The sequence below is a fragment of the Podarcis cretensis genome (genome assembly GCF_951804945.1).
Source record: "Podarcis cretensis genome assembly, chromosome: 13".
Classification (NCBI taxonomy): Eukaryota; Metazoa; Chordata; class Lepidosauria; order Squamata; family Lacertidae; genus Podarcis; species Podarcis cretensis.
The window spans coordinates 34,559,775-34,586,446 of NC_137182.1; the positions used below are offsets into that span (position 1 = coordinate 34,559,775).

The 26,672-nt window shown below is 40.5% G+C and overlaps 3 protein-coding genes and 1 long non-coding RNA gene across 5 annotated transcripts; 1 reads left to right on the forward strand and 3 right to left on the reverse strand.

Annotated features, from left to right (window-relative positions):
* Nucleotides 1-3,762: 3,762 nt before the first annotated feature.
* LOC307201458 (vomeronasal type-2 receptor 26-like) lies at nucleotides 3,763-26,330 on the reverse strand. 2 transcript variants are annotated; one of them, XM_079950692.1, is made up of 5 exons: nucleotides 26,098-26,330; nucleotides 11,126-11,986; nucleotides 10,714-10,941; nucleotides 9,358-9,484; nucleotides 3,763-3,852 (listed from the first exon to the last, which is right to left on the reverse strand). In XM_079950692.1, exons 1-5 carry the CDS (start codon nucleotides 26,239-26,241, stop codon nucleotides 3,845-3,847), a joined length of 1,368 nt encoding a protein of 455 aa, XP_079806818.1. In that variant the 5' UTR covers nucleotides 26,242-26,330; the 3' UTR covers nucleotides 3,763-3,844. The 2 variants fall into 2 exon arrangements, with proteins under 2 accessions (XP_079806818.1, XP_079806817.1); XM_079950691.1 differs by lacking the exon at nucleotides 3,763-3,852 and adding an exon at nucleotides 5,487-5,602.
* LOC307201459 (vomeronasal type-2 receptor 26-like) lies at nucleotides 7,546-8,652 on the reverse strand. Its single transcript, XM_079950693.1, has one exon. It carries the CDS (start codon nucleotides 8,449-8,451, stop codon nucleotides 7,549-7,551), a length of 903 nt encoding a protein of 300 aa, XP_079806819.1. The 5' UTR covers nucleotides 8,452-8,652; the 3' UTR covers nucleotides 7,546-7,548.
* Nucleotides 13,822-24,882, reverse strand: LOC307200443 (vomeronasal type-2 receptor 26-like; the record flags this gene model as incomplete). The annotated part of the gene is made up of 4 exons (XM_079948988.1): nucleotides 13,822-14,102; nucleotides 15,642-16,554; nucleotides 22,927-23,053; nucleotides 24,166-24,882. 3 exons carry the CDS (start codon nucleotides 24,880-24,882, stop codon nucleotides 15,650-15,652), a joined length of 1,749 nt encoding a protein of 582 aa, XP_079805114.1. The 3' UTR covers nucleotides 13,822-14,102; nucleotides 15,642-15,649.
* On the forward strand, nucleotides 20,701-22,791 carry LOC307201461. Its single transcript, XR_013832722.1, has 3 exons — nucleotides 20,701-21,021; nucleotides 21,650-21,729; nucleotides 22,658-22,791. It is a non-coding gene; the product is annotated as an uncharacterized lncRNA (long non-coding RNA).
* Nucleotides 26,331-26,672: the final 342 nt, after the last annotated feature.

The following is a 26,672-nucleotide window of genomic DNA, read 5'->3' on the forward strand; positions in this document are numbered from 1 at the left end:
TTTTCTTCATATAACCAGGTTGACAGTAGGCATTGCATACAGAAAGGGGTAGTGCCTAATCCATAAATGAAAGAGGACACTGTTAATCTTCAGAAGAGAAAAAAAGAAAAGGCGGGAGTCCTGGAAATTGAAGAGAAAGCATGGTATCCAATGATTTCATCTCATTAGGAAATGAGAAATTGAAGAGAAAGCATGGTATCCAATGATTTCATCTCATTTGGAAATGTTGACTACATGGAAAACATGGACAGGATTTCCTATTGCATGTAGTGAGTGTGTAAGGAATCAATTATGAATTGTACAAAAGCTGGCATGGGACTAGATTTCAATAAAACAATGTTTTTGTATAGAATTTGTTCCTGTGGTTTTTCTATACTAAGAAATAAATAAAGGGCAGCTCACATTTAGTCCAGTATTCTTTTTTTTCTCATAAGAAAATAAGATGATCATTTTTGCCACCCTTATTTTATTCAGTCTGCTATAACAACACGGTGTGAATGTGGCCATAGTTAGCATTGTGATGTATCCCTGCCAACCCTGTGAACTGGGAACCCCAGTATGACTTACTTCAGACGTGTACCATCCCATTGTTAGTGGACATTTTAAGTTCAGAGAATACACCCAAATTCAAGACTTACCTGATTAAACCAGGTGTTCCATGTAATTGCATCATCATTAATGATGAATGTTTGGTCTGAAAGTATCTGGGGATCCATCTTTCCAACTTTGACTCTAACAAAAGATTGATTTGGGAATGTGACCCAATTAATAATATCAAATCCTGCTACTATTACCCCATTCTGGTCAAATGAAACCTTGTCTCCAGCACTGTTGTTAAACGAGATATGTTTTAGAAAATGGTGTAGCTAGAATGAAAAGAGAAAGAGAAATAAGTATCAAAGCAATGCAACTGGAGAACAAGGAACTGAATCTTTGCATAACAAAAAAACTTTGAATATCCAGTTGGAGTTCCTAGCCCTATCAGAAATTTCAAGTCATCCAGAAATCAGCTCAGTCTCCAATGGTGGCTGGCAGGACAGTTTCATAACTTACAAAGGTTCCAGCTGCTTAAAACATTACTGAGAGGTAAATGAGCACCCTTACTCAGGTAGCTCTCATCTTGAGGATATTACCTGCCATATCTGTTGGGATGAAATGAGTCTTCTATTCCCCTTTATCACTGCTCTGGCTAAGGATGTGGATGAAGACATGGCATGTAAAGCATGAGCCACTGCAGAGACTGCATTATAGATGCTATAGCTGTGGCCAGTCATACTCATTTCAAAGAAAGGCCCAGGGAGGTTCACCAGCCTCTCCTCCCCAGGGCAAATAGACCCATTTGCATCTCCCATAGAAGAATTTGAGAATTCACAGTCAAATGCATTTTCCCAAAAGTCCTTCAAAAAACCATCTTCTTTTGCTCTGGAAGGATTTCTTCGCTGAAGAAATTCTTGGAATCCCTGAAGCTCATTGGATTGCGTAGCTAAAGATAAAGCACCATGAAAGAATTGTATATCCAAAGTCCTTTGATTGTTTAATGATTTTAATTCCATTTGGGCTGATAGAATCCACACTTTACCTTTGGGTTTTTGAATGGGTACTTTCATTTCCGACTGAGATAACAACAATCTCAGAAATATAATAACATCGTCTTCCCCAATTAGGACTATTGCATTGGCCGTGCTGCTCATGATTTTGTCATACAGTTCCATTATCCATTTATCAAAGGCTTCTTTAGTAGCATCAAGAGGGAAATCATTAATTGTTTCTATAAAGGCATAACAAATGCCCTCCTTCGAAATCCTTGGGCTCATGAACTGCATGAATACTTTTGCATTCTCATATGTTGAAGCTAAAACCCCAATCCACCTCCAACCGAAATGGAAAATTAGATGGAGAATCCCCATATAATGCAGGTTTTCATTTGGTACCATTGTGTAGAAGGAAAGAGTGTTGACCATTGTTACTGGAGCAGGGCCATACAAGAGCTAAAGACATTTTTGACACAGGGAGACATGCAGATTTTCAAAACAATGCACTTAAACAAAAGAACATGGAACACATTTCAGTATAAACTTCCTGGGCAGTATGCAATTAATTAAAAGATGGTACAGAGCCTGAAGACTTATGTCATAGAATCATGGGCTCATAGCATTATAGCATTGGATGGGACCCAATGGGTCATCTATTCCAACACCTAAGAGAATATTCAAACATTTCAAAGACTATGCATAGTCATCATCAAATCAAGATGATTTGACCTAAGAGTGAACACTTGCACAGAGAATGTCCTATTTAACTGGAGCAAATCTTAAAAGAATCTATTAATAAATTACTGAAGTAAGTTGCAGTTACAAACCTTCACCCTCCATCTACAGGTAGGGTCAAATGTACCCTGAAAGTGCTAGCGAGGGCAGGGTGAATATAATACGTTTTGTCTGCTTCTTTCCAACTCTATGTTCCTTGTGGTCCTCAGCCATGGTGAGGTATGACTTGTTGTGCAGTGTTTAATTTCCACTCCCCCAGTAATTTAGTGAAAGATTAAAGTCCCCCCCCCATAATTCTGGGGATCAATTCTAGCCCTCTTGGAATGACTGAGAAAAATGGAAGAAAAAAGAACAGAACACTATGTGCAAACATTGCTACAAGTGAAAATGTTGTCTGAAAACATACATAGCGCTACTCTGAGGAAATATAATATCGCTGCTCACTAGTGACAAGCTACCCCTTCCTTTTATGGACTATTACACAGGTACACTTCTGAGTAACTACAAGAGAAACACACTTGAAACATGCTTTACTGACAAGCAGGGGTGCTGACTAGGTCCCTGGGTTATGGGTCCCCAGTGCGTGTGCCCTGACATGACAATGTCACGACGTCATGTGCCCCTTAGCTACAGAACCTGAGGTTCTGAGGTCTTGCAAGGCCTCAGACAGTATCTCCAAGATATCGCGAGGCCTCAGAGATAATGTCCGAGGTTTCATGATGTCTTGAAACCTGACTTCCAATGGCACTCAAACAGCCTCAAACAGCACCTCTGTGGTCTCGCGCATCATCAGACATGACTTCCAGTGCTCCGCGAGGCACCAGAAGTTGCGTCAGGGGCCCTGTGGTGTGGGTGCTGAGCCCCAGGGTCCTCTATAGTTGGTGTCCCTGCCAAGAAGGGAAATTTAAGAACTGCTTTGCTCATTATCAGTCGCATCTATGCAAGAATTTGTATGTTTTATTTCTATTCTGTTTTCCTTCACCAGATATACACTTGACAAAAATGTATTAATGATAGCTAAAATAAATAGGAGAACATTGTCCATTTCGGCTTCTTGGCCCAGCATTCCTCTACACATTAAACTTGTTTATGCCTTATGATCCAGGATAGTTTGCCCTAACATGAAATACAAGGAGAGTGAACAAAATGTATATATCTCAAAACTCCAGTTCTGACATTCATATTCTCTAAATACATGCAGGAGTAAAGGAGCTAGTCCTAAATTTATAGCAGCAGCAGTGGTAGTAATAGTCACACCTGAACATTCCCACAAGAAATCAACAGGTATCATACCTGTGAAATCTTGTAGATGCTCAAAATATTTGACATGTCCTCAGAACCTAGTGAGAAAAGTGCCCCAATAACAGCTATTATATTGTCCTGGCTATCACACTTGTAGTTGGGGAATAATCGGTTCCTTGTAGAAATAAGTTGCATTGTGGCCTGATAGATCCACTTGCCTTCAAAATAGCTGTCATAGATACTGAATCCGAGGGTGATATTTGGTAAGATCTGAGAATTTTCATTGATCTCCTTTATAGTATATACCAAAGCCAGGAGGTGCTGGTAGTTCTTAGTCACCACCCTATAATGAGATATACATCTTTTTTGTCACAACGCTTCATAAAACTAGTGGCAGTGTAGTGTATATCTTAATTACAAAGGTTTATATGAATTTGCATATGCTGTATGTTAAAAGACAATTCTTATAACGGACCATAAAGGATACAGACATCCAGAGTCCTATCAGTTTTCAGAATATGCTGCTATCTATACTATGCTCAAAATGCTTATATCTGGAGTTGAGTAGGTTAAAAATAATGATATTACTCCAAATCAGAGGAATACACACTAACTCAGGGGCTTCTTATTGTTTTTTAATTTATACCCTTATCTTACAAGCAGTGCATTAGACAGTGTCATTTTAATACATCACACATGCTGAGATATACAGAAACACAGAAAAGATGAGCTGAAATTGTTCATATTCAGTACTAGAGGTTCTTCAACAGTTGTACATGTTGTGCTAGGAGTCCTTGATGAACTTCCAGGCAGTCCCAAAAATCACAATGAAACCCACACAGGGAAGTAATATAAGGGCAGATGTTTCTGGTATGAATTCATAACACATTGTATGTAAAGGTGGCAGACTTTGAAGTACAATTCCCAATGTTCATATTGTGAAAATAGTTTTGCAATTATATATTGTAAGCCGAGGGACGCAGGTGGCGCTGTGGGTTAAAGCCTCAGCGCCTAGGACTTGCCGATCGAAAGGTCGGCGGTTCGAATCCCTGCGGCGGGGTGCGCTCCCGTTGCTCGGTCCCAGCGCCTGCCAACCTAGCAGTTCGAAAGCACCTCCGGGTGCAAGTAGATAAATAGGGACCGCTTACCAGCGGGAAGGTAAACGGCGTTTCCGTGTGCGGCTCTGGCTCGCCAGAGCAGCGATGTCACGCTGGCCACGTGACCCGGAAGTGTCTCCGGACAGCGCTGGCCCCTGGCCTCTTAAGTGAGATGGGCGCACAACCCCAGAGTCTGTCAAGACTGGCCCGTACGGGCAGGGGTACCTTTACCTTTACCTTTATTGTAAGCCACCCTGTGATCTTTGGATGAGGGACAGTATAGAAATGTAATGAATAAAATAAAAATAATAACCCCCAGCAGTAGAAACCAAGTACATGTGTTAATATTGCTTTGTTAGATCTTGGATAGTCATGACAGATGCAGCTGTTGTGTTTTGTTTTGGGAAGCCTCGAGAACCTGGGGTCTGGGCCATAAGGTAGGATAATAGAATTTCGTGCTGAATTTAATTTACATTTATGATTTATGTATATGATGGCAAATCAGAAAGTATTCTTTCTGTTGATTTGAATGGCTCATAACTGGTTTGGTTATAAACTAAACTGCTTTTAGTTTTAGTTATAAGTTTTATATATAATTCATTTAGTTATACCTTAGATTGTAATTTTATTAAGTTTGTAAACAACAGAAATGATGTAGTTAATAGACGTTTGAAGGATGATCATAGAAGTCTGTCTATCTATAACAATCATGTCTGCATCAGAAATCTGCTGAGTTGGGACCAGGGATAGGATGTTTCCAGAAGCTGCACACATACACACACACACACACACACACACACACACACACACACACTTAATAATAGGTCCAATAGGACTAAAGTGTGGCTTAGTTTGTAGGCAACCCGCAATAATTCCTTACCTGAGTGGTAGAAATTCAGTCTCAATAGGATCCCTCTTGAAGAACTGGATATCAGATTCCTTAACAATATTCTGAGTAACAATGCCACCCAAAATTAGATCTTCCTGCTGGTAATACTGGTGAAAAAAGGGTTGAGGATGCTGGATCCTGCATTTAGCAACAGAAGCCTTACATACTGTCCGAGGCAGCATCAGTATCAATGGCAACACCATTACTACCTTCATTCTCAGTACAAATAATTCTGGACACAGATTCCAGTATTTCAATCTATAAATACCACCTAGTAGTAGTTATACATTCTAATGGGTATATTTACTAAATAACAACTTTCATTTCTTTCCTGTTTGAATTCCACAGGGATTCAGCATGCAACATAATTAATTATAATCATTGCTGTAATGACAGAGGGAAATAATTGCAAAGTCAAGTTTGGGGTTCCTCTGTGTAATTGCAGAAGGTAACTTGTTTGTTACATCTGAAGATTCCCCGGTGCCTTCCACCTAGCTGATCATCAAATGATGCTTTGGCTTGGTGAGGAAGACAGCAAGGTTTCAGACGTACAACATCATAGTATGGAGTTAATGTACACTTAAACATGTTTTAGGAGCACTATGCTGAAGATTTGAAGGCAACTTAATAGCACATACTGCAGGTTGTGGGAGGGGGACACTTTGTAAAGAGGGACTGTGGCAGAAATGTGGTGGGAGGGTTCTTCAATGAAGTTGGAGGGCAGAGTGATTCCTTTACTTTTAGAAGAGCAAAGCCTAACTGGCAGCAATCCGGCTGCTGAGTCCTTTCAATCTGTAGCCTCAAATCCCTCCTTCACCACTTGTGTCTTTTCTTGTTTCTGAATGCCAGAACAAGAACCCCTTAGCCTTTGGCAAGACAAATAGGGCACTGATGCACGGTCCACAGAAGGTTGCCTCTGCCAGCAACTTCTGAAGGGTTTTGCTTGTTCCTGTTATTACCATAATTTATTATCTGTCCTTCACTCTAAGGTCCCAGGGGTGGTTTACAACAATTGAAGCAGTATTTAAACTTAACATTTAATAAATCAGGGGTTAAAAGAAATGGGCATCAAGTGCCAAAAGCCAGGGAAAATAGGTGACACTTCAGCAACTGCTAGAAGTTGTATAATGAAGTGCCCTCTCTGTTTCAGTTGGAACAGTTCAGTGATTTGGCACTGGGCACCATGCACAAGTTATTGAGGATTCCACCAGAGCCTTGAGAGTTGACAACCCAGCAAGTCACTGTTGAGATATTCCGTCTATGCTCTGGTAACTTGTAGATTAGATTATAGCAATGTGTTATATGTGGGGCTGCCTCTGAAGATGGTTTGGAAACGAGATCTGTTGTAGAATTCAGTGGCCAGTTGCTCACCGATGCAATAAAGTTTGAGCATATAACACCAATCCTGGCACATCTGCCCTGGCTGCCCATTGGTTTCCAGGACAAATAAAAGTGCTGGTTTTGAACTATAAAGTCTTCAGTTGCTCAGGACCACAATGCCACAAGGACTGCCTCTCCCCAAATGTACTGACCCAGACCGTGTGCTCATCATCTGAGGCCCTTCTTCCTGTGCCTGCTCCACCAGAGGCCCAGAGGTTGGCAACATGAGAACAGGCCTTTTCTGCAGTGGTTCCCAGATTGTGGAGTGCTCCCCCCAGGGTGTCTCACTTGCTACCGTCATTATATCTCTTTAGGCACCAGGCAAAATCTGTCCAGGCCATGCACATTCATTATTTGGCTAAATTCTCTGAATCCTTACTCTTAGAGTATAAGTTGCACAAATCTGATCAAGATGTGTTTCAGGGTCATGGGTTTCAAGATGACTTGCTCTAAATAATTCAGGTTTATGGCAACATGTATATAAATAAGGAGGTCTGGTTAGAGAGTGCAAGGGTTTTGGGTTTTAGGAAAGAGTGTGTGCATATATGTTTAAAAGATAGAGAGGTCCAAAGAAAATTGAGATAGAACACATTTACCAGGAAAATAATTCATAAACACCCAAACAACCAATATCCATTGGTTGTGCAGACTAGAGCAAAACCCACCCGCACATTCATCCAGCCTTTTGTCTTATCAGTTGTTCCTTATTGTTCAGTCCAGGCCTTAAAACAATGATATAACATTTAGGGGAAAAGATGCACCCCAGCACCCCAGCACTGGAGGCTAAGATAGAAAAGATCTCCACAGCTACCATGTATTTTCCTTTAGTGCTCAGGTAGGAGGGAATAAAGGATAACCAAACACTGCAAAAGACCAACATGCTGAAAGTGATGAACTTGGCTTCATTGAAACTGTCAGGCAACTTCCTGGCAAGGAAAGCCACACTGAAACTGGCCATAGCTAGAAAGCCCATGTAACCAAGGACACAGTAAAACATAGTTACAGAACCCTCATTGCATTCTAGAACAATTTCTCCATAAGTTGAGTGCTTATCGACATCTGGGAATGGGGGAGAAAATGCCAACCACATAATACAAATGCTTGCTTGAATAAAGGAGCAGGAAATCACAATGGAGTTGGCCAGCCTCTTCCCCACCCATTTCCTCATCCTGGATCCTGGTTTGGTGGCCATGAAAGCCAGAATCACTGTGATCGTTTTTGCCAGCACACAAGAAACAGCCACGGAGAAGATGATGCCAAAAACAGGTTGTCGCAGAAGACATGTCACCTTCTGAGGCTGTCCAATGAATAGCAATGCACAAAGGAAGCAGAGCAGAAGGGAGAGGAGGAGCATGTAGGTGAGGTCCCGGTTGTTGGCTTTGACAATGGGAGTGTTGTGGTGCTTCAGAAACGTCCCTAGCACCAGAGCTGTGATGATTGAAGAGGAAAGTGAAAAACAGGCTAAACTGATCCCCAAAAGTTCTTCATAAGACAAGAAGCTTATTTCCTTCAGAATACACAAATCCTGTTTTTTGTTGGGATAATATTCATCTGGACATTTAAAACAGTCATTCATATCTGAAGAGGAAGCAATGGGTTATGAGGTTTATATTGGTGTCCCAAACCATACAATCCATGCTAATCTTGCATAGATTAAAGTTTATGTAGTCCTGTCATCCCAACAGACTCTAAGCAATGATTAATCTATGAGAATTGGGAATTTTTGAATATATACAATAAAACCTCAAATGTAGTGCTTTACCAAGGACAATGTTACACCTGATTTTCATGGATGTTCAAGATATTTCATTAAAACATTCTGCTGTTTTTTGTTTTTCTTTACACTTTATGCCTTTTCTTTTAAAAAAATCTTAATCTAAGGTGAATAAAATGTAAACTTTCTTCTCAATTAATACATTGTGCTCTCTTCTGATGTCACACCTTTCTCTGTCTCCCTCCAGCAGCTGGAGGAGAAAAGGACAGAGGGTGAAGAAGGCGTGAGGCCTGAAGGCCGCTCCCTGCAAGGCCCTTTCCACCTGGCCTAGGAAGTGGGTCTCACATTCACCCAGCCCAACTATGTTAAATATGAATTCTGTAGTTGACCTCTTTTGTAATGTTTTATTTTGAAATCTTTAAGATAATATTTTAGTTTTCTGTTATGTTGCTTTGACTGCCTACTCTATATTCAACTTTCTTCAGATTATTTTATTTATGTTTTAATGATTTAATATGCTGTAAAATGCTTTGAGAAATTTCTTAAAAATACAAAGCGGTAACGAAATTTTTAAAAAAAGGAAAAGGAAAAAAGAAAGAGACCTTTGGTTATAGGGCGGTATATAAATTCAATACGTAAATCTTTCCTCTTCCTTTTTTTTTAAAGAATAAAACCGGTAACCATATTGTATGCATATATTTACGCTTATTCCCATTCCTCTGGATTACTGGCCATCTGCTTCCTATTTCTGTATGTGATATTGCTTACCCATCTGGTCTGAAATCTTCTCTTCTGGACAGGGAGTGCAATCGTAGCAACAAAATGGCTCCCCCTCCTTCATTTTCTTGCTTGAACCAGGACTGCAACTCTCACTGCATACAGAAATAGGCCTTGCCTAACCCATGAAACAAAGGAAAATATAGACCTGGGAATCTTTATGGTTCCAGTAGAGTTGACTCCTGTTGCTAGAAAAATGGGCAGAGACCTAAAAAGAATCCAACCCCCTCTCCAATCACCAAGGATTGTTCAGGCTCTCTCCTGTCAACCACAATCACATTAATACATTTTCTGTAACTGAGATGTTTTCTAGATGCTCATGTCTAACATCCAGTAATAAAAACCACGAGCAGCAGATTCCAACTTTGTCTGCAGAGAGGGAAGACAATTTTAAAAAGAAAGACCTTAAAGTATGACAGGCATAGCAATTGTCCATTCCTTTTACTCCCTTAGAAACTAAAGCAGGAGAAGCCTCAAGATACAACAAGAAAAAAGCAGTTGCATGCCAGGGTTTTGACTGCCCATGATAAGCAAATTAGACCCATGTGTTCTTCAGATGATTGTTCCTCTTTGCAAATTTGCATAGATCACCCTTCCCTAGCTTGTGTTTGTGTCTGTGAGAAAGTGGGGGGGGGGGGAGAGAGAGAGAGAGAGAGAGAGAGAGAGAGAGAGAGAGATTTTATTTCTTTTTTTAACCAAAAGGTAGAGGACAGGAGAAGCATTCTAATGGGTTTCCTTGTTTGAGGAGGAAAGAAGTAAAAATAAATGCTTCTAATGGCCTTTTTTTATTGGTCACTAGTTAGAGGGCAGAGTTAGTGTGCTAAATAGTGATGTTCTGGTTTGATAAAGGCAAGCAGGAAATGAAGTTTTCCACTTGATGGAGAACAAAAGAGGTGATTCTACCTGGTTTCCTCACTTCGTTCAGAGCTGATTTCAACTATGCCGCCGAAGATTATTTCATAAACAAAATGAATAAAGGTTACATATACTTTGGTCCTATTGATGGAATTTTGAAGGTTTCAAATGAAAACGATCTTAAGTGATATTCAAAGATGGAGTGCTCTGAGCTGACTCAATGAAATCAATGTGCATGACTAACTTTGGAACTCAACTAGTGATCATTATTTGACATATGTTTAAACCAAAATATGACTATATTTAGCTCATACAACAATTTCTCAACAAATAAAATCTGGAACACTGCCCCAGTTAATAAATTCATGAAGTGTCATTTCCCTAACCATTTCAAGAATTTTTCATACATCACAAAAACATTGTGGTCAAGTGAAATGATCTTTACAAACTGTATGGAAGTCAATGTTCATTCCAAACTGGAAATCTCCCTACCTTGTTAAACCGCCTTTGCCATGTTATAGCATCTTCATGGATGGTGAACACTTGATGCGAAGAAGTATGGGGATCCATCCTCCCAACTTTAATTTTATGAAAGGATTGGTTTAGGGAAACAATCCAATTAATAACATCCAACCCAACTTTCAACTCCCCATTCTGGTTAAAGGAAACCTCATCTCCAGCACTATTATTAAATAATACACCTCTGAGGAAATGATGGAACTATATTTGAAAAAGGAAATGAGAAGAAGAGGATGTGTATCAGTCTTACAAATATATTCAGTGGCAACAGTCTCACTAAGAACAGAAAAAAGAAACCAAAAACAGGGAGATAATTAAATGAGTCTTGGACTATTTGACACCAGTGATATGGTGCCCTATTGCAAGAGAAAATTGGCTTCATTACCTGCCATGGCTGTTGATTTTGAAATGACAACTGCCCCCGGTCCTTTAACATTCTTGATTTGAGTCTCCATGAGAACATGTCATGAACAGCCTGTGCCATGGCATAAACAGCCATGTAGATACTGTAGCTGTGGCCAATCATGTTCATTTCAAAGAAAGGCCCAGGAAGAGTCCCCATGTTCTCATCTCCAGTGCAGATATCCCCATCCACATCTTCTGCACCTCTACCTGGAAATGAACAGGCAAAGGCCTGCTGCCAGAAGTCCTTGATGAAATAATCTTCTTTTGAGGTGGCAGGTTTTCTACTGGCAGTAAATTGCTGAAATCCTGATATATCATTGGAGTGAACTGCGAAGGACAGAGCCCCGTGGATTATTTCTTTATCCCAAGTCCTTTGATAAACGAGAGAAGTCAGCTCCACCTGGGCTGTCATAATCCACACTGTACCCTTTGGGTTAATATTCACATGTTCTTGCTCAGATAAATACGGAAACCATCTCAGAAATATCATAGAATAAGATTCTCCATAGATGATCATCACATTGGCTTTGCTACTCATTACTTTATCATATATTTTTGCACCCTGCTGTATTAAGTCTTTAAGATCAGTGACAAGAGATAATTTGGATACTCTCTCAATAAAGGCAAAACAAATGCCACTAGAAGTAAACATTGGAACCACGGCTTGCACAAATCTTTCTCCATTCTCAAGATCCATGGTAAGGAGTCCAACCCACGTCCACCTGAAATGCAGAAGTAAGGAGAGAATCCCCTCATACTGCAAGGCTTCCTGTGGGACCATTTGGTAGAAGGAAAGGCCTGGAGTTTTATCCTCCATGACTGGAACCGGGCTATATATGAGCTAAAAGGGATTGCAGGGAAAAAAAGAAATAATAATCATGATTTTATGGATATATTAAGTCATTTTTATTCAACAGTTAAAATGTACACCAGCAGAATAAACAAAAACTACAAACCCATGGGTTTTAGAGTAAGGACTGTGTTGCTCCATTACTCAATACGATGCAGAAAGTAATAATACTGAAATACATCTGGAGTCATATGTGTTACTGTAGCAAATATAGGGTACTCCCCTCAAATAAAACTGAAAATTCGAGGGTGAAGACTGTCACTAAGTTGATAAAGTAGAGGAAGAATGGTACCATGTTTCCAGGAAAAAAGTGTCCTACTGTATTTAAACCCTGGGCACTCTACATTGCTGTAGCTTTATTTTTCAGTCGAAACAGATTTCCCAGCTTCTGATATAACATGGACTTGAACTCCTGGCATAAAGACACACAGACACCATTCTGCCCACATTTTGCATGCCCATGTTGAGCCTTTTCTATGGCACCACAAATCCTTAGCAAATGCACACTGCCTTCATAAAGACATACATACACCTTTCTGCCTGCATTCCTGCGAACACAATGTGGGCATAACATCAATTTTATGTAGTACAGTCTAGTAGATATTAAATGCCGCAGGTGGGTTAATTTTACCATAGCCTCATGACTTCTCATCAAAGTGTTCTTTGATGGGATTTATGCTCCATAATGTTTTACTCCACTTTTGTGAAGAACAATCCAAAAGCTGCCATTTTCAACTCCCACCGCACACCATCAGAAAAATCAACCCTCATATTTAAATGTGTGAGGCAATGACGTTTACAATGCTGAGACTTTTGTAAAAATTTCCCCAAAAGGTTGGTGAATGTTTGGGAAACAGCCTGCATCATTATCCTTTCTGCAAATTAAAAAGTATTTATTTGGTTTCCCCCAAATTGTATCAATAAATTCAAATTGCTTCCCCTGTATAAGAGTCTTGCTGACTTATTTAAGCATATGCTTAAATACCACACCAGTTCACATATTTTGGCCTCTGAACCACAGAGCGAAATATAGCAAACAAAGCAACAATGGGAGGAAAACAACAACTTTAAATCCATGATGCTCAGCACAGAGATGGATACATTATACCTGTGGAATTTTATATATATCCAAGACTGTTGCAGCATGAAGAGAGGTTAGGGGGTCCAGTCCCCCGATGACTGCTATCAAATGATGATGGATGTCACATTTGTAGTTGGGGACCAATCTGTCTGGGCTGGACGTTAGCAGCATTGTAGCATGATAGGTCCCTTTTGCAATGAAATAGCTGTCAAATATGTGGAAGCCCAAGGTGGTATTGGGTAAGATCTGATGGTTGTCATTAATCTCCTTCACTGCAAATACCAAGGCCAGGATGTGCTGGTAATTCTTAGTCACCACGCTAAAATGAGAATTGCATTCTGTATCAAAAAAATATCTCTCATTTTATAAATCACAATTATTGCATTCTCATCATTGTTTGCTTTATGAAATAGTACTGTATTTTACACCACATTTGTAGATACAGTGCAGGGTAGGGTACAAAATTGCTTGGATTTTCTTTTCTAGTAAGTCTGATAACCCCCCTTTTATGTGTTAAAAACATTTTTTTTAACTTTCGAACATATAAAGGAAGAATACAGAATCTATCACATATCACTGAGACTCCATTCCCTGTTAAGGTGGACCACAACAGATTTCAAAATAGATATGGAACTTGTGAAAGAAATTTATCTTTATCATATTCTGTTATCTTGTTATGGGGAACAAGGGAAACAATTGCATTCTTTATGCTTTTTATGTTTAAAAATCCATATGCTATAGCTTTCAATATTCAGAGAAAGAAGCTAAGAAAAACAGAAAGAGATAAAAGAAAGAGCAACTCCTTACGCAAGCTCTTCAGGCAATGCCTGTGGGGGTTCTTTAGTGAAGGCTAATGCACTGGAAATGATGAAGCTGTGAGAAGCTAAGCCACCAAGGGTGAGGTCTCCTGACTGGTGATACTTGTGAAGTGGAGGGTGTGGATCATGGACATGACACTTCACAATGTGAGTCTTGCATGTCATTTCAGGAAGCAGTGCCAGCAGCAACATAAGCAAAGTTGCCATCCTGAGTGTGAAGGCAAATCTTCACTTGAGAAACATGACATTCTTTACACAGAAAATTTCAATGTCACCAGTTGCGAAGGCTGATTTAAATGTTTATTCAGTTTTTAAATAGGCCAGAACTCTGAAGTATAAATACCACTAAGCCCTAGCGGTAGTTATAAATTCTTGTGTGCATATTTATCAAATAACAACTTTCTTTATTTCTTTCCTTTTCGAATTCCACAGGGGTTTCAGTATGCAATAAAATTAATTATAGTCCCTGCTGTAATGACAGAGGAAAATAATTACCAAGTCAACGTTGGGGTTCCTCTGTGTAACTTCAGAAGGAAACTTGTTTGTTACATCTGAAGATTCCCCCACACTTTCCACCTAGTTGAGTATCAAATGATACTTTGGCTTGCATGAGGGAGGCACCAAGGCTTCAGATGTATAACATCATAGTTTGGTGTTAATGTACACTTAAACATGCTTTAGGAGCACTATGCTGAAGATTTGAAGGCAACTTAATAGCACATACTGCAGGTTGTGGGAGGGGAACATTTTCTAAAGAGGGAATGTGGCAGAAATGTGGTGGGAGGGATCATCAATGAAGTTGGAGGGCAGAATGATTCCTTTACTTTTAGAAGAGCAAAGCCTAATTAGCAGCAATCCAGCTGCTGAATCCTTTCAATCTGTAGCCTCAAATCCCTCCTTCAACACTTGTGTCTTTCTTGATTCTGAATGCCAGAACAGAAATCTTCCGTCTATGCTTTGGTAACTTGTAGGTTAGATTATGGCAATGTGTTAGATGTGGGGCTGCCTCTGAAGATGGTTTGGAAACGACATCTGTTGTAGAATTCAGTGGCCAGGTTGCTCACCGATGCAATAAAGTTTGAGCATATAACACCAATCGTGGCACAACTGCCCTGGCTGCCCATTGCTTTCCAGGACAAATAAAAGTGCTAGTTTTGAACTATAAAGTCTTTAGTTGCTCAGAACCACAATGCCACAAGGACTGCCTCTCCCCAAATGTACTGACCCAGACCGTGTGCTCATCATCTGAGGCCCTTCTTCCTGTGCCTGCTCCACAAGAGGTCCAGAAGTTGGCAACATGACAACAGGCCTTTTCTGCAGTGGTTCCCATATTGTGGAGTCCTCTCCCCAGGGTGTCTCACCTGCTACCATCATTATATATCTTTAGGCACCAGCAAATTCTTTCCTACATAACCAGGCCATGCACATTCATTATTTGACTAAATTCTCTAAGCCCTTATTCTTAGAGTATAAGTTGCACAACTCTGATCAAGATGTGATTTAGGTTCATGGGTTTCAAGATGACATGCTCTAAATAATTCAGGTTTGAGGCCACATGTATATACATAAGGAAGTCTGGTTCGAGAGTGCAAGGGTTTTGGGTTTTAGGAAAGTGTGTGTGTATATATGTTTCAAAGATAGAGAGGTCCAAAGAAAATTGAAATTGAACAAATTTACCAAGAAAATAATTCACAAACACCCAAATAACCAAATATCCATTGGTTTGGGAGACTAGAGCAAAACACACCCACACATTCATCCAGCCTTTCTTCTTATAAGCTGTTCCTTATTGTTCAATTCAGGCCTTAAAACAATGATATAACATTTAGGGAAAAAGATGCACCCCAGCATCCCAGCACTGGAGACTAGGATAGAAAAGATCTCCACAGCTACCATGTATTTTCCTTTAGTGCTGAGGTAGGAGGGAATAAAGGATAACCAAACACTGCAAAAGACCAACATGCTGAAAGTGATGAACTTGGCTTCATTGAAACTGTCAGGCAATTTCCTGGCAAGGAAAGCCACACTGAAACTGGCCATAGCCAGAAAGCCCATGTAACCAAGGACACAGTAAAACATAGTTACAGAACCCTCATTGCATTCTAGAACAATTTCTCCATAAGTTGAGTGCTTATCGACATCTGGGAATGGGGGAGAAAATGCCAACCATATAATACAAATGGTTGCTTGACTAAAGGAGCAGGAAATCACAATGGAGTTGGCCAGCCTCTTCCCCACCCATTTCCTCATCCTGGATCCTGGTTTGGTGGCCATGAAAGCCAGAATCACTGTGATCGTTTTTGCCAGCACACAAGAAACAGCCACGGAGAAGATGATGCCAAAAACAGGTTGTCGCAGAAGACATGTCACCTTCTGAGGCTGTCCAATGAATAGCAATCCACAAAGGAAGCAGAGCAGGAGGGACAGGAGGAGCACGTAGGTGAGGTCCCGATTGTTGGCTTTGACAATGGGAGTGTTGTGGTGCTTCAGAAACGTCCCTAGCACCAGAGCTGTGATGATTGAAGAGGAAAGCGAAAAAGAGGCTAAACTGATCCCCAAAGGTTCTTCATAAGACAAGAAGCTTATTTCCTTCAGAATACATAAATCCTGGTTTTTGTTGGGATAATATTCATCTGGACATTTAAAACAGTCATTCATATCTGAAGAGGAAGCAGTGAGTTATGAGTTTTATATTGGTGTCCCAAACCATACGATCCATCCTAATCTTGCATAGATTAAAGTTTATGTAGTCCTGTCATCCCAACAGACTCTAAGCAATGATTTATATATGAGAATTGGTCATTTTTGAATATATACAACAAAATCTCAGATGTAGTGCTTTACCAAGGACAATGTTACACCAGGTCCCGATTTTCCTCTGCCAAGGCAGTTTATCATGAAGGTTCAAGAGATTTCATTAAAGCATTCTGATCTTTTTTGTTTTGGTTTACTATTTATGCCATTAAAACAAAATCTTAATCAAAGGTGAATTAAAATGTAAACTTTCTTCTCAATGAATACATTGTGCTCTCTCCTGATGTCACACCTCACTCTCTCTCTCTCCCTCCAGCAGCTGGAGAAGAAAAGGACAGAGGGTGAAGGAGGCATGAAGGCTGCTCCCTGCAAGGCCCACCTTGCCTAGGAGGTGGGGTCCACATTCACCCAGCCCTACTATGTTAAATATGTATTCCGTAGTTGACCTCCTTTGAAATGTTTTTTCTTTGAAATCATTAAGATAATATTTTAGTTTTCTGTTATGTTTCTTTGACGTCATACTATATATTTGACTTTCTTCAGATTGTTTTATTTATGTTTTATTGATTCAATAAGCTGTAAAGCGTTTTAAGATTTTTCTTAAATACATAAAGCGGTACAGAAAAATAAAAAATAAAAAAATAAGAGAGAGACCTCTTGGTATGGGGGGGGGGGTATACAGATTCAATCAATCAAGAGACCTCTTGGTATAGGGGAGGGGGTGTACAGATTCAATCAATCAATCAATCAGTCAGTCAATCAACGGTGCCTGTTCTGAGGTCACGGGATGAAGATGAGGCAAGGAGGCCATGGACCGATTACGGTAGCTCACATTCAAAACAAAAGCAAATTATTCCACGAAGGATACCAGGTTGGATTTTTGCATCTTCAACAAGGCCCTTTGCATCACTCAGATTTACCATTCCCCACCCCCCAAAAAAGAATAAAACCTGTAATCATATTGTATGCATATATTTATGCTTATTCCCCTTCCTCTGAATTAGTGGACATCTACTTCCTATTTCTGTATGTGATATTGCTTACCCATCTGGTCTGAAATCTTCTCTTCTGGACAGGGAGTGCAATCATAGCAACAAAATGGCTCCCCCTCCATTTTCTTGCTTGAACCAGGACTGCAACTCTCACTGCATACAGAAATAGGCCTTGCCTAATCCATGAAACAAAGGAAGATATAGAGCTGGGAATCTTTATGGTTCCAGTAGAGGAGACCCCTATTAATGGCAAAGTGGGCAGAGACCTGACAAGATTCCAACTCTCTCTCCAATCACCAAGGGTGGTTCAGGCTTTCTCTTGTCACCCACAATCATATGAATACATTTTCTGTAACTGAGAGGTTTCTAGAGCTTCATGTCTAACACCCAATAATAAAAACCATGAGCAGGAGATTCCAACCTGGTCTGCAGAGAGGTCAGACAGGAGCAGCCTCAAAGGCACACAAACTAACAAAAAAAACAATTGTGGGTAGGCTTTTGACTGCTCACCATAAGCAAATCAGAACCATGGATTCTTCATATGATGGTTGCTCTTTGCAAATTTGCATAGATCATCCCATCCCAAGCTTGTGTTTCTCTCTCTCTCTCTCTCTCTCTCTGTGTGTGTGTGTGTGTGTGAGAGAGAGAGAGAGAGAGAGATTGATTTTATTTCCTTTTTTTAACCAAAAGGTACAGGACAGGAGAAGAATTCTGAATTGGTTTCTTGTTTGAGTAGGAAAGAAGAGCAAGGCCTAATTGATAACAATCCAGCTGCTGAGTCCTTTCAATCTGTAGCCTCAAATCCCTCCTTTGCCACTTATTTCTTGTCTTGCTTCTGAATGCCAGAGAAAGAACCTCTTAGCCTTTGGGAAGACAGAGAGGGCACTGATGTAGGGTCCCAAGAAGCTTGCCCATGTCTGTAGCTTCACAAGGGTTTTGCTTGTTCCCTCTATTACATTACCTGTCCTCCCACTCAGGGGTGGGTTACAACAAATGAAGCAGTATTTTAAACAACTTAAAGGTAAAGGTAAAGGTACCCCTGCCCGTACGGGCCAGTCTTGACAGACTCTGGGGTTGTGCGCCCATCTCACTTAAGAGGCCAGGGGCCAGCGCTGTCCGGAGACACTTCCGGGTCACGTGGCCAGCGTGACATCACTGCTCTGGCGAGCCAGAGCCGCACACGGAAACGCCGTTTACCTTCCCGCTGGTAAGCGGTCCCTATTTATCTACTTGCACCCGGAGGTGCTTTCGAACTGCTAGGTTGGCAGGCGCTGGGACCGAGCAGCGGGAGCGCACCCCGCCGCAGGGATTCGAACCGCCGACCTTTCGATTGGCAAGTCCTAGGCGCTGAGGCTTTAACCCACAGCGCCACCTGCGTAAATATGGGGGTGATAGAAATTGGCATACCAAGTGTCGAAAGCCAGGGTAAAGAGATGAGACCAGCAACTGCTGAAATTTGTATAATGCAGTACCCTCTCTGTTTCAGTTGGAACAGTTCGGGGATTTGGCACTGGGCACCATGCACAAGTTAATGAGGATTCCACCAGAGCTCTGGAGCCTTGAGAGGTGACAACCCAGCAAGTCACTGTGTTTGCCTTAGTGCTTAGAACCCGGTGATTATACTACTGCCTACTCTATGAATTTGAGATCTTCTGGGTTTCTTCTATTCTGCAGCCTTTATGGTCCATATTTCTTTACCATGTAATGCAATTCTTAGTGTATTTGAAGAGCTATTACCATTGCAGGACATTAGTGGGGGGGGCTCCTTAGACAGTATGGATGGAAGGTGGCCTGCTCTTGATTGTTACACTCCCTCTGAAGGAAATTGTACACAACCTGGGAATAATTATCAATTCACTGCTGTCACTTGAAGCTCAGGTGGCCTTGGTGGCCCAGTTGTGCTCCTATCTGGACAAGTAAGGCCTAATGTAATTCGTCTAAGCTTTGGTAACTTGTAAATTAGATTATTGCAAAGTGTTATATGTGGGGCTGCCTCTGAAGATGGTTTGGAAACTACAGCTGGTGTAGAATTCAGTAACCAGGTTTCTCACTGGTGCAAGAAAGTTTGAGCATATAATACCAATCCTGGCACAATTGCACTGGTTGCCCAGGAACAATAAAAGTAATGGTTTTGATCTATTAAGCCTTCAGTTACTCAGAACCACAATGTCACGACGACTGCCACTCCCCAAATGAACTGACCCAGACTGTGTGCTCATCATCTGAGGCCCTTCTTCCTGTGCCTGCTCCACAAGAGGTCTAGAGGGTGGCAACACAAGAGCAGGCCTTGTCTGCTGTGATTCTCTATTTGAGGAGTGCTCTCCCCATGGTGGCTTACCTGGTACCGTCATTATATATCTTTAGGCACCAGGCAAAATCATATATAACCAGGCCATGCAATATTTGGCTAAATTCTCTAAGCCCTTATTCTTAGAGTATAAGTTGCACAATTCTGATCAAGTTTTGTTTTAGGTTCATGGGTTTCAAGATGACTTGCTCTAAATAATTCAGGTTTATGGCCACATGTATATACATAAGGAGATCTTGCTACAGAGCGCAAGGGTTTTGTTTTTTAGGAAGGAGAGTGTGCATATGTTTAAAAGATAGAGAGGTCCAAAAAAATTTGAAATAGAACAAATTTACCAAGAAAATAATTCATAAACACCCAAACAACCAAATATCCATTGGTTGTGCAGACTAGAGCAAAACACACCCACATTGATCCAGCCTTTCATCTTATCAGCTGTTCCTTATTGTTCCTTATAGTTCAATTCAGGCCTTAAAACAATGATATAACATTTAGGGACTGGAGGCTAAGATTGAAAAGATCTCCACAGCTACCATGTATTTTCCTTTAGTGCTCAGGTAGGAGGGAATAAAGGATAACCAAATACTGCAAAAGACCAACATGCTGAAAGTGATGAACTTGGCTTCTTTGAAACTGTCAGGCAACTTCCTGGCAAGGAAAGCCACACTGAAACTGGTCATAGCCAGAAAGCCCATGTAGCCAAGGACACAGTAGTTACAGAACCCTCGTTGCATTCTAGAACAATTTCTCCATAAGTTGAGTGCTTATCGACATCTGGGAATGGGGGAGAAAATGCCAACCACATAATACAAATGGTTTCTCGAATAAAGGAGCAGGAAATCACAATGGAGTTGGCCAGCCTCTTCCCCACCCATTTCCTCATCCTGGATCCTGGTTTGGTGGCCATGAAAGCCAGAATCACTGTGATCGTTTTTGCCAGCACACAAGAAACAGCCACGGAGAAGATGATGCCAAAAACAGGTTGTTGCAGAAGACATGTCACCTTCTGAGGCTGTCCAATGAATAGCAATCCACAAAGGAAGCAGAGCAGGAGGGAGAGGAGGAGCACGTAGGTGAGGTCCTGATTGCTGGCTTTGACAATGGGAGTGTTGTGGTACTTCAGAAACGTCCCTAGCACCAGAGCTGGGATGATTGAAGAGGAAAGCGAAAAAGAGGCTAAACAGATCCCCAATGGTTCTTCATAAGACAAGAAGCTTATTTCCTTCAATATACACAAATCCTGTTTTTTGTTGGGATAATATTCATCTGGATATTTAAAACAGTCATTCATATCTGAAGAAGAAGCAATGAGTTATGCGGTTTATATTGGTGTCCCAAACCATACAATCCATGCTAATCTTGCATAGATTAAAGTTTGTGTACTCCTGTCATCCCAACAGATTCCAAGCAACAATTTATCTACGAGATTTGGGCATTTTTAAATATATACAACAAAACCTCAAATGTAGTACATTACCAAGGACAGTGTTACACCAGGTCCTGATTTTCCTCTGCCAAGGCAGTTTATCATGAAGGTTCAAGACATTTCAATAAAGCATTCTACTCTTTATTTCTTCTTTACACTTTATGCCTTTTCTTTTTAAAAAATATTAATCTAAGGTGGATTAAAATGTAAACTTTCTAGTCAACTAAAACATTGTGCTCTCTTCTGATGTCACACCTTTCTCTGTCTCCCTCCAGCAGCTGGAGGAGAAAATGACAGAGGGTGAAGAAGGTGTGAAGGCCGCTCCCTGCAAGGCCCTTTCCACCTGGCCTAGGAGGTTGGTCCCACATTGACCCATCCCTACTATGTTAAATATGTATTCCGTAGTTGACCTCCTTTGAAATGTTTTCTTTGAAATCATTAAGATAATATTTTAGTTTTCTGTTATGTTTCTTTGACTTCATACTCTATATTTGACTTTCTTCCGATTGTTTTATTTATGTTTTATTGATTTAATAAGCTGTAAAGCCTTTTTTAGATTTTTCTTTAAAATATAAAGCGGTACAGAAGGGAAAAAAGGAAGAGACCTCTGGGTATAGCGGGTGTACAGATTCATTCATTCAATCAATCAGTCAATCAACGGGGTGTGAGTGAAGAGGTGCCTTTTCCCCACCCTTTGGACCACCTGGGAAACTCAACAAACCTATTGCTCCTGGAACTGGGTGTGCAGCTGAATGGGACACAGCTGAGGGTAGCCTGAGGAAGAACCAACTCCCTTCTGCCTGCCCATAAGAAACAAGAGACTAGGGTGATGCCCACTATTTGCAGGAACTCTTCTCATTGCTAGACTTTTTTAGTTGAGCTGAGAGTTTGCATGGATCCTAGGTGAGAACCCAGAGGCTGAGAGGCAGGGTATGTCAGAAGGAAAATGTGTGTGTGTGTGTGCGCACGTGCTTGTGTGTGTGTGTAAATGTAACATTTTTATATGCAATTGTGTATTTCATATAAACAAAGTTTCCAGAAGCCAAACCCCTTGTTCTCCTATTACGAGACAACAGGATTGGGGAAGGTGATTATCAACCACAGAGGCCATAATCTTGCAAGCCCATCTCAACTTCCTTATAGCTGAGTGGATAAACTATTAGCCACACTGCATTTGTGGATCTGAATGAGACTATAAGGAGGAGATTGCTTATAAACACAGAAACTCATACAAGGAAGACAGGTAAAACCAACCCCTCTTTTTGCCTGTTCTGAGGTCACAGGATGAAGATGAGGCAAGGAGGCCGTGGACCGATCAACTTACATTCAACACAAGGGTAAATTATTCCACCAAGGAAACCTGGTTGGATTTTTGCATCTTCAACAAGATCTGCATCACTCAGATTTACCATTCCCCACCTCAAAAAAAATCTTTTTTTTTTAAAAAAAGAATAAAACCTGTAATCATATTGTATGCATATATTTATGCTTATTCCCATTCCTCTGAATTACTGGCCATCTACTTCCTATTTCTGTATGTGATATTGCTTACCCATCTGGTCTGAAACCTTCCCTTCTGGACAGGGAGTGCAATCGTAGCAACAAAATGGCTCCCCCTCCTTCATTTTCTTGCTTGAACCAGGACTGCAACTCTCACTGCATACAGAAATAGGCCTTGCCTAATCCATGAAACAAAATAAAATATAGAGCTGGGAATCTTTATGGTTCCAGTAGAGTTGACCCCTGTTACTAGAAAAGTGGACAGAGACCTGAAAAGAATCCAACTCCCTCCCCAATCACCAAGGATGGTTAAGGCTTTCTCCTGTCACCCACAATCATATGAATACATTTTCTGTAACTGAGATGTTTTCTAGATGTTCATGTCTAACATCCTGTAATAAAAACCACAAGCAGCATACTCCAACTTTGTCTGCAGAGAGGGAAGACACTTAATGAAAGGCCTTAAAGTATGACAGGCATAGCAATTGTCTGCTCCTTTTACTCTATTAGAAGGTAAAGCAGGAGAAGCCTCAAAGGTACACAAACAAACAAAAAAGCAGTTGCAGTTCCGGCTTTTGACTGCTCACCATAAGCAAATCACAACCATGCATTCTTCATATGATGGTTGCTCTTTGTAAATTTGCATAGATCATCCCATTCCTAGCTTGTGTTTGTGTTTCTCTCTCTCTCTCTCTCTCTTTCTCTCTCTCTCTCTCTCTCTCTGTGTGTGTGTGTGTGTGAGAGAGAGAGAGAGAGAGAGAGAGATTTTATTTCCTTTTTTTACCAAAAGGTACAGGGCAGGGGAAGAATTCTAAATCGGTTTCAGTACTGAAGTCAATGTTCATTCCATATTGGATATCTCCCTACCTTGTTAAACCGCGTTTGCCATGTTATAGCATCTTCATGGATGGTGAACACTTGAAGTGAAGATGTCTGGGGATCCATCCTCCCAACTTTAATTTTATGAAAGGATTGGTTTAGGGAAACAATCCAATTAATAACATCCAACCCAACTTTCAACTCCCCATTCTGGTTAAAGGAAACCTCATCTCCAGCACTATTATTAAATAATACACCTCTGAGGAAATGATGGAACTATATTTGAAAAAGGAAATCAGAAGAAGAGGATGTGTATCAGTCTTACAAATATATTCACTGGCAACAGTCTCAAAAAAGAACAAACAAAGAAACAAACAAACAAAAACAGGGAGATAATTTATTGAACAAACCATGGACTATTTCAGCACCCATGATATGGTGCTCTACTGGAAGAGAAAATTGGCTTCATTACCTTCCATGGCTGTTGATTTTGAAATGACAACTGCCCTTGGTCCTTTAACATTCTTGATTTGAGTCTCCATGAGACCATGTCATGAACAGCATGCGCCATGGCATAAACAGCCATGTAGATACTGTAGCTATGGCCAATCATGTTCATTTCGAAGAAAGGCCCAGGAAGAGTCCCCATGTTCTCATCTCCGGTGCAGATATCCACATCCACATCTTCTGCAACTGTACCTGGAAATGAACAGGCAAAGGCCTGCTGCCAGAAGTCCTTGATGAAATAATCTTCTTTTGAGGTGGCAGGTTTTCTACTGGCAGTAAATTGTTGAAATCCCAATATATAACTGGAGTGAATTGCGAAGGACAGAGCCCCGTGGATTATTTCTTTATCCCAAGTCCTTTGATAAACGAGAGAAGTCAGCTCCACCTGGGCTGTCAATATCCACACTGTACCCTTTGGGTTAATATTCCCATGCATTTGCTCAGATAAATATGGAAACCATCTCAGAAATATCATAGAATAAGATTCTCCATAGAAGATCATCACATTGGCTTTGCTACTCATTACTTCATCACATACTTTTGCAGCCTGTTGGAATAAGTCTTTAAGTTCAGTGACAAGAGATAATTTGGAGATTCTTTCTATAAAGGCAAAACAAATTCCACTAGAAGAAAACATTGGAACCACAGCTTGCACAAATCTTTCTCCGTTCTCAAGATCCATGGTAAGGAGACCAACCCAGGTCCACCTGAAATGCAGAAGTAAGGAGAGAATCCCCTTATACTGAAGGGCTTCCTGTGGGACCATTTGGTAGAAGGAAAGGCCTGGAGTTTTATCCTCCATGATTGGAGCAGGGCTATATATGAGCTAAAAGGGATTGCAGAAAAAGATAGAATAGGAATAGTTTTATGAATATACTCAGTCATTTTTATCCAACATTTAAGTTACCTTTTGAGTATGGACAATGTTGCTCCATCACTCAATACAAGATGCTGAAAATAATAATACTGAAAGTATTTTGTGTTACTGTTGAAAATTAAGCGCACACACCAAATAAAAGTGAAAATTGGATGTTGAAGACTGTCACTATAAAGAAGAACAAGAAAGGTACCATGTTTCCAAGAAAAGAAGTGTCCTGCTGTATTTAAACCCTGGACACTCTACATTGTTGTAGCTTTCTTTTTCAGTCATAACACATTTAGCAGCTTCTGTTATAACATTTGCTTATACTCCCGGCATAAAGACACACAGACACCCTTCTGCCAACATTTTGCATTTGCATGCCCATGTTGATCCTATGCTATGGCACCACAAATCCTTAGTAAATGCAAATTTCCTTCATAAAGACATACATACACCCTTCTGCCTTCATTCCTGCGAACACAATGTGGGCATAACATCAACTTCATGTATTACAGTCTAGTAGATATTCGATACCACATGTGGGTTAATTTTAGCATAGTCCCATGAATTCTCATCTAAATTTTCCTTTGATGGGATTTATGCTCCATAACTTGTCACTCCACTTCTGAGAAGCACAATCCGAAAGCTGCCATTTTCAACTCCCACTCAATCACCATCATTTCAATCTCCTTGTATTAAATTTGTGAGGCAGTTATGTTTCCAACCCTGAGACTTTTGTACATTTCCCCCCCGAAAGATTGGTGACTGAATGGAAATCAACCTGCATAATTAGTCTGTCTTCATATAAAAAGTATTTATTTTGTGTGTTTTTTCCAAATTGTATCAATAAATTCAAATTGCTTCCCCTGTATAAGAGTCTTGCTGTGGTATTGAAGCTTATGCTTTATTCACCACACCAGTTCACATATTTTGGCCTCTGCACCACAAGGTGAAATACGGCAGGCAAAGCAACCATGAAAGTAAAACAACAACTTTAAATCCATGATGCTCAGCACAGAGATGGATACATTATACCTGTGGAATTTTATAGATATCCAAGACTGTTGCAGCATGAAGAGAGGTTAGGGGGTCCAGTCCCCCAATGACTGCTATCAAATGATGATGGATGTCGCATTTGTAGTTGGGGACCAATCTGTTTGGGCTGGACATTAGCAGCATTGTAGCATGATAGGTCCCTTTTGCAATGAAATAGCTGTCAAATATGTGGAAGCCCAAGGTGGTATTGGGTAAGATCTGAGGGTTGGCATTGATCTCCTTCACTGCAAATTCCAAGGCTAGGATGTGCTGGTAATTCTTAGTTACTACTCTGTAATACAAATTGCATTCTGTATCAAAAAGATATCTCTCATTTTATAAATCACAATTTTTGAATTCTTATCATTGTTTGCTTTATGAAATAGTAGAGTATTTTAAACCACATTTGTGGATGCAGTCCAGGGTAGTGTACAAAATTGCTTGGTTTTTGTTTTTCAGTAAGCCTATTAACCCCCTTTTATGTGTTAAAAACATTTTTTTAAACTCTGGAACATATAAAGGAAGAATACAAAATCTATCACATATCACTGAGATTCCTTTCCCTGTTAAGATGG